This window comes from Ceratotherium simum, chromosome 2, assembly GCF_057802395.1.
Source record: "Ceratotherium simum simum isolate JZ-2026a chromosome 2, ASM5780239v1, whole genome shotgun sequence".
NCBI lineage: Eukaryota > Metazoa > Chordata > Mammalia > Perissodactyla > Rhinocerotidae > Ceratotherium > Ceratotherium simum.
Window position 1 is genome coordinate 35,627,135 of NC_141901.1, and position 7,349 is coordinate 35,634,483.

Genomic DNA, 7,349 nt, shown 5'->3' on the forward strand with positions numbered 1-7,349 from the left:
AGTACTCAAGTGTGTGTTTAGCAAGCTAAGGATGAAAACCGTGACGTGCCTTTTCATTTAGATGTGATTTATCCCTTTTAAACTTTATAGCACTTTATCCTTACCTCTTAAGACATGTACCTTGTGCCATGCTTACTGTGTGTATGTCTAATCCTACCTCCACCCTAATTCCCAGTCAGCTGCCATACAGCAGGGGCTGGTCCTAATTTCTGTATCCTCCAGTGTGCCCAGCACAGGATCTTAAACAACGGTAGGTGCCCTCTAAGTGCTAAAATAGATTTGTGTCTGAAGCATTTGGTGCATTCTGACAGATCTAAATAGGAGAACAATTCCAGAGGAGGGAAGGGATGTCTAGAGTTGTCTCTATCTAAGCCTCCCCCAGCTTCACTTGATTGGAGGTTGAGTTCTGTATGGAGAAAAGGAGATAGGTATTACTAGTACATTCGAATTGCCCGCTTGCTCAGTCCGAAGTCCTAGAGTTGCTTTTTCTGCCTGATTTGATTCAACTAACTTTGAGTTCTGACTAAGTTCCTGGCACTGTGTCCTTTAGTCTGACAATTTTAATGGAGAATAGGAAATGAGAGAGATCCACTAGATTCTGCAGAGAAAAATTCCTCGTTAGGGTGTGGGAGAGCAAGGAATGGCCAATGAGTGCCTACTAAATTTTAGGCCCTAGCTTAAGAGCTGGGGATACAGCAGTGAAGACAACAGATGAAAATCCTTCCCATCATAGTGCTTAAACTCTAAAGGGGTGGGGGAGACAATAAATAAGTAAAATATATAGCGTTAAGTGTTGAGAAAAATAAAGGGGATAGGCAGTGTATATGTATGTGTGTGGGAAAGGTTGCAATTTTATTTAGTGAAGCCAAAAGAAGGCATTTCAGAGACGATATTTGAGTAAAACACTGAAGGAAGTGAGAGGAAAATAGAATGTTATATGCCATAACTGTCTTAGTGGTTGTACATGCACAGCTTCTGGTTATTTGCAGGCAGTTTGTCCCAATCTGGCCTACCCACAGCTCAGGAAGAAATAATGAAAGACCTACTTTTCTAGATAATGTGGGAAGTTGAAAAAAAGGAGTCTAGGCCAGTAAGAAACCTGGCAGAAGATAGCAGAAACTTCTCTGTTCAATGGTTCCTGGAGAAAAAAGAAAAAAAAAAAAAAAAATCAAAGCTTCCTGTCCCTTTAAAAATGGCGGCTCCGCAGCGGCCGACAATACCATTGGTTGGCAGGAGGGGCGGGGGCGGGGTGGGGCGCCGCGGAGTCCCGCCTCCTACGGCAAGTCGGAGGTAGCAAGATGGCTGCCGCTGGGGCAAACTGTGGTGTTGGGGCCGACGCGGACCGGGAATTGGAAGAGCTTCTGGAAAGTAAGAGCCCGTATTGGGAAAGGCCCAAAGAGGGTGGGTGTCAGGACCAATTCAGGGGGTTCAGTAAACGAGATATTTGGGCGGAGCGGGAGAGGCTCTGTGAAGGTTGGACTGGGGGGGAGGGTCTGACTGCGAACCCGAAATCACTCTCCCTTTCCTCCGCGGTGGGGGCTGGGGAGCTCACCTCGGGTCCCTGAGCGGCCCAGACCGTTGATCTCCCTGCCTGAAGGGAAACAGTAATCCATAGGACGGTGTTTAACGATCCCGCCCCAAACTCCCCTTACTTTAGATTATTAGTAAGTTCTTGAAGTCTAACTTCCTTCCCGCCAGCACCAACACTCGGTCCTTGGTGGTCAGCGAACCTGACACTCACGGATTGTTTATATTAACTCTTAACAAGCTCGTAGTGCGTCCTTCTATGCGCTGTCCTGTCCTCCTTAATACAAAAGACACTTCTTTCCGTCTCCCAGTCCTTTCACCTTTCTCTCACCAGGCCCCTTTCCAGTTCTTTCATCATGTCAAAACTCGAAACGACTCTTTTCCCATTATTTTGAAAAACAGAAGAGAGGCCTCAAGGGAAGACAGTTCGCTCTCTTGAGGGTGGATGTTCTTTTCTTCCTTAGCCCTGTCCACTTCTCTTTTGGTTTCTTGCCCAGAGTGGGGACAGTGTCCTCCCCCAAGGCCTGGCAAGTAGAATGGTGGTGAGGACACAGGCTTCTCAGGGAAGAGGTGAATGTTTTTTTCTCTTGCCCGGTCACAGAGATATGGGCAGGCAGAAAGATGAACAGAACGGGTGAGGAGTGCCAACTGACTCTGTGAATTGGTATACGGTTATCTGCAGAGATGAGGCCAGAGAGAGCACTGGCAGCTCTTAGGAGCTTAGCTGAGGAAAGGCTAAATTGAAGGATAAGAGAAGAGAGTTTAATGTCCTCCGGTGGAGTGGAGTGTGGAGTCTCTCAGTTTGTGGTAGTACCAGGACCCATGGGAAGCTGGGTGGGACATCTTGTGGCTTCTGCCTTCTTGCCAGAGATTATTCTCTTTAGGGCTCCAGAGTGATTTCAGTGGGGTTAAGGATATCTGTGTTCTCTGCTCCTGTTGAATATTCGTATTGGATTTCTGGGGAATCATTAGAGTGTGGCAAAGAAGGCACTGTGTAGATGGAGATGTCTCTGCCGAACTTCTTTTAACTCTCTTCTCCCAGCTCTGAGACAGATGCTTGTTCCATCTCAGGGGCTTTCTTCCCCTTTGATCACAATAAATTAGGTAATGGGGAGGAAGAGGGAGGCTTGTTGAGGGATGGGCCAGGAAAGAGAGTTTCAAAAAAAAAGGAGAAAACTTTAGGAAAGTTGGCAGTTTGCAAGATTGTTCTTTTAATGCTTTGCCCAGAAACCCCCCAGCATTGCATCCTCATCCATCCCCAACACACACCATGTCTCTTGTCTCTGAAGGTGCTCTTGATGATTTCGATAAGGCCAAACCCTCCCCAGCACCCCCTCCCACCACCACGGCCCCTGCTGCTTCGGGACCCCAGAAGAGATCGCCAGGAGACACTGCCAAAGTATAAATTCCACCCACTTAAGGGAGGGGGAGGGGATGGGCATGCAGTTCTGAGCAGAGGTGGGGCAGGCCCCTGTGGGCCAGAGGGGTTGGGAGGAGGGTACCTTGGCCTCATTGCTGAGTGCTCTTGCAGGCCTCAGTCCTTGTGAAACAGGGACTTAAGGTTGAGTGGAGGAATCGCAAGGAAGTTTCTTGAGAAAAGAGCAGATTTAAATGGTTGGATTGGGAATGCCTCTCCATATCCTTCCCTGAGTGGCCAGATGCCTTTCTTGCTGTCCTCATTAAGAGAAGTAGTTAGAATGTCCAATGGAGGTGGGTAGGAGGGAAGCACTGCATTTCCCAGAGCCACTGCCTGTGGCTTCTGTTAGAGGCCAGGTGCAGTGGGGTGCCAAGTAAGAGATGCGTTTTGACCACTCCTCCTTGCAGGATGCCCTCTTCGCCTCCCAAGAGAAGTTTTTCCAGGAACTGTTCGACAGCGAGCTGGCTTCCCAAGCCACTGCAGAGTTCGAGAAGGCAATGAAGGAACTGGCTGAGGAAGAACCCCACCTGGTAGAGCAGTTCCAAAAGCTCTCAGAGGCTGCTGGGAGAGTAGGTGAGGAGGGGGCCTCAGACAACTGGAAATATCTGAACAAATCTCTTCAGTCATTGTTGTTTGAAAACAACAAAATTCTTAGTAAAGTTGATTGTAGTCATGATATCACTGCCATGGAGTGGGGCGAGGAGATGGGAGGAGGGATGAGACCCTCTTTAATGAAAGGGGTGAGATGGGTTGGAAAGTAATAGAAAAGATGATTGAAAACGGACCATTTTAAAGGTCACAGTGTTATTGTAGGTGTCATCGTGGAGAAAAAACTGACACACAGTCCGTCTAGAGAGGTGAAAATGACTATGAAGATAACCATAGCATATTCAAAGATTTGGAGTGCTAGTGATTCACTAGTAAATGCTCCATATCCAAGCTGTTAACCAGGTCAGTCTAGGTAAGCAAACAGTTAAAATCCTGATTGACCTTGGCTCTTTTGATCCTTCCTAGGCAGTGATGCGACTTCCCAACAAGAATTCACTTCTTGCCTAAAGGAGACACTAAGTGGACTAGCCAAGAATGCTACTGACCTTCAGGTGAGGGGGAATAGGTAGGGGACCATAGGGGCCCATTGCCAGACACTTGACCAACAAAGTCTCAAAAGACAGACTCTCTTGGGTATCTTCTCAAGCCTGTCCCTGCTTCACTATTTTGCTACAGGCAAGTTTAAATAGTTCTTTCCATCTGAAAGGGTGGTAACATCCCAAGAAGGCAGTATACTTGCTCACCTCTCTCCTCTCCTTTCTAGAACTCGGGTATGTCAGAAGAGGAGCTGACCAAGGCCATGGAGGGGCTGGGCATGGATGAAGGGGATGGGGAAGGGAACATCCTCCCCATCATGCAGAGTATCATGCAGAACCTACTGTCCAAGGATGTGCTGTACCCATCACTGAAGGAGATCACAGAAAAGGTTTGTGAACTTCTGTGTCTGCTTTTCCCGCTTGCTTTCCATTGTATCAACTTCTGTGGGCTACTCTGTCTGCTTAGAGCCTGCAGAGATAGAGTAACTTGAGTGCACAAGTCCATCTGTTTTTTTCTCCTTTGTTTATTTGGAGTGGGGAAAGTTGGGGATGAGTTGTGTCTCTCAGAGAATAAAGCTACCACACTGAGGATAGTTAAGGTAGAAGGGGAAATCCTTCAGTTCTAGTTTTCTGTAAACTGGTTCAAGACTGTTGGCTGATCAACCCGTTTTTGCATTTCCAACTTCATTCATTTCTCTAACAAGGTTTCACTGAGAATTTGCTGGCTTTATGCTATGAACAATTTAAGAGTAGTTTAAGTGATGGTCGCTGCCATCAAAGAGCTTATAGTTTTACTGAAGAGATAAAATATTGGAATAGAAGCTTTTCAGTGACACAGGGCAACGTATGGTTAAGTGTGCAATGAATAGTGCAGACCAGGAGTCAGCAGACCAGGGTCTGGGTGGACCAAATCCAACTCGCAAGCTAAGAATGGTTTTTACATTTTTAAAGGTTATAAAATCAAAACAAAAGAAAAAGAAAGCATATGTGACAGAGACCATATGTAGCCCTTAAACTCTAAAACATTTACTATTTGCCCTTCACAGAAAAAGTTTGCCATTCTCTGGTGACCATAAATGCTAGCATAGACAGGTGATCTGGTTGGAGTCAGTGCTACTTCTCATGCTGAGCTCGCTTATTTAGCTTTTCTTTTATGTCCCTCTCTCCTTCATATTTTATTGTTTTTCATATTTTGTTGTCTTATCCATTGTTCGCTTAATTTTTCGCCACCCACGCTCTCTTTCTTTAGTATCCAGAATGGTTGCAGAGTCACCGGGAGTCTTTACCCCCAGAGCAGTTTGAAAAATATCAGGAGCAGCACAGTGTCATGGGCAAGATATGTGAGCAGTTTGAGGCAGAGACCCCCACAGACAGTGAGGCCACTCAGAAGGCTCGTTTTGAGATGGTGCTGGATCTTATGCAGCAGGTAAGGCTTCCTCTTGTTGTCTTCCCACTGATGCTGTCTGCTTGGGTGTTCATTGGAGGAAATATCTGGGAAAGATGCCACGCTGCCAAACCCAGCTGGAAGAGGAAGCACAAGAGAGGCCACATAGCATGGTCGTCAGGAGAAAGCAGAGAGACCGTAGTTCAGATTCTTCTTTTGGGCTGCTATATTGTTTTCTGGGATTTTTCTCTATCTCATGTTCTTCTTCCTTATTTTCTAGCTACAGGATTTGGGCCATCCACCAAAAGAACTGGCTGGGGAGATGGTGAGTATATCTTCTCCTGGATTTTAATCTGAGCCCAAGTTTACAGGATTCTGTAACCTATAGTGATTCTACCTAAGATGATAATTGTGGCTACTGGGGATGGACCTTCAGAAGCTCTAATCCGAAATATGAGCAGCTATCTAAGTCCCTTCATCTCTTCTCCAGCCTCCTGGCCTCAACTTTGACCTGGATGCCCTCAATCTGTCGGGCCCACCAGGTGCCAATGGCGAACAGTGTCTGATCATGTGAAACACAACACGTTTTCCTCCCTGATTCCCAGCCATGGGGAACATCTGGAGTCAGCAGAACCACTGGGAGCTGAGGCAGGAGTGTCATCTGCAGGAGCGGTCTTCCCACTGCCCTCTGTCATCCCATCCAAGATTGTGCCATACCAGCTGAGGCTTTTTCTCTGTCTTTCTAGGAATGAGGTCTGTTCTGAAGGCCATTTCTTTGAGCCCTATCCATTGTGGTTTCTGCTGCTAACCAAGGCCCAGCTACCCACCAGGTGAAGGAAGGCATCCCTTTTAGGGCATACACCTCCTTCCCTCTCCCAAAATAATGTTATATATGGCCACACTGATGTTCACCTTTGCACCCAGGGTTTTCGTGCCTTGTCTCTACTCCCTCTCTTGGAACTGGGGAGCAGGGACAGAGTCCTGGTATTCTGTATTTCTGTAGTTCTCTTGGGCAGGACCTTTGGGAATGAATGGGGAGAAACTTAGCCTGGGCTGAGGCTATAGGTCTGTCACCATGCCCTCTTGCCTCCAACAGACAGACTGTTCTGAATTCTCTGAAGGGAAAGAAAGTGGGGGCTTTGCATCTAATCACAATGGGGTTCAAAGAGAAGCCCTGGCATTCTCCTCTGTCCAGGTGCTGAGCCCTTAACTCCCTGTTCCAGCCTGAGAACTCAAGTTGCTGCCCTGGTTCTTTCTACAGTGCTGTGTGATCTGGGTGAACCCAGCTTTTGACCTTCCTTTCCCCCTACCTCTTCTCTTGTCTCCTCTCTTTTATAAATACCTGTTTATTTCAACCTTTCTTTGAGCCCAAGCTGTGACAAAGAAGGGCTCTTCCTGTTTCTCCTCATCTAGTCCATCCGCCACTCTGCCTGGCCCCCTCTCTCCCTGGCAAACACATATAATTATAGTATCAGGTCTAGGAAATGAATGACTGTTCTTCCCTAGATGCATTCTGGCATATTTGAGACGTCTGATTCCTTTGAATCCTGTCCCTTGATTCAGGGAAGTGGCTTGGGAAAGGGGGTGGGGTGCATTCTGGGTCCTTTTTCCTGACTAATAAATACTGTAAGTAAGGAGTGTGGCCTGTTTTTCATCCAGGTTTTTTTCTGATCTTCCTCAGCTTCTGTAAGCTGCAGTGTGAGGAATGTTAGCAGACTAGTTCTGCATAACATTGCAGTGCTGGATTCTGCACCCACCACCCTTTCCCCAGCTCAGTCTGTACCTCAGCTGGCAAAAGAGACAGAATGGCTATCTTTCCTCATTAACTTTGAGTATTTCCATCTGGGAAGCCCTTCAATTGGTATTGTATTTTAACATTTCACATTATTATTATTAATATTGGTAATATATTATTAATATGTTTTCTAAATTATTT

The 7,349-nt window shown here is 46.6% G+C and overlaps 1 protein-coding gene across 2 annotated transcripts; it reads left to right on the forward strand.

The window, feature by feature from the left end:
* Positions 1 to 1,275: 1,275 nt before the first annotated feature.
* PEX19 (peroxisomal biogenesis factor 19) lies at positions 1,276 to 7,050 on the forward strand. 2 transcript variants are annotated; one of them, XM_087440907.1, is made up of 8 exons: positions 1,276 to 1,401; positions 2,817 to 2,926; positions 3,352 to 3,517; positions 3,959 to 4,044; positions 4,257 to 4,418; positions 5,279 to 5,455; positions 5,694 to 5,738; positions 5,904 to 7,050. In XM_087440907.1, the coding sequence occupies exons 1-8, from the start codon at positions 1,299 to 1,301 to the stop codon at positions 5,985 to 5,987; spliced, it is 933 nt and encodes a 310-aa protein (XP_087297033.1). In that variant the 5' UTR covers positions 1,276 to 1,298; the 3' UTR covers positions 5,988 to 7,050. The 2 variants fall into 2 exon arrangements, with proteins under 2 accessions (XP_087297033.1, XP_004442849.1); XM_004442792.3 differs by having other exon boundaries at positions 1,276 to 1,368.
* Positions 7,051 to 7,349: the final 299 nt, after the last annotated feature.

Coding starts and splice junctions, on each gene's coding strand:
- PEX19 (XM_087440907.1), top strand. CDS start 1,299: ATGGCTGCCGCTGGGGCAAACTGTGGTGTTGGGGCCGACGCGGACCGG. Junction 5,456..5,693: donor TGCTGGATCTTATGCAGCAG/GTAAGGCTTCCT, acceptor CTTATTTTCTAG/CTACAGGATTTGGGCCATCC. Junction 5,739..5,903: donor AAGAACTGGCTGGGGAGATG/GTGAGTATATCT, acceptor TCTCTTCTCCAG/CCTCCTGGCCTCAACTTTGA.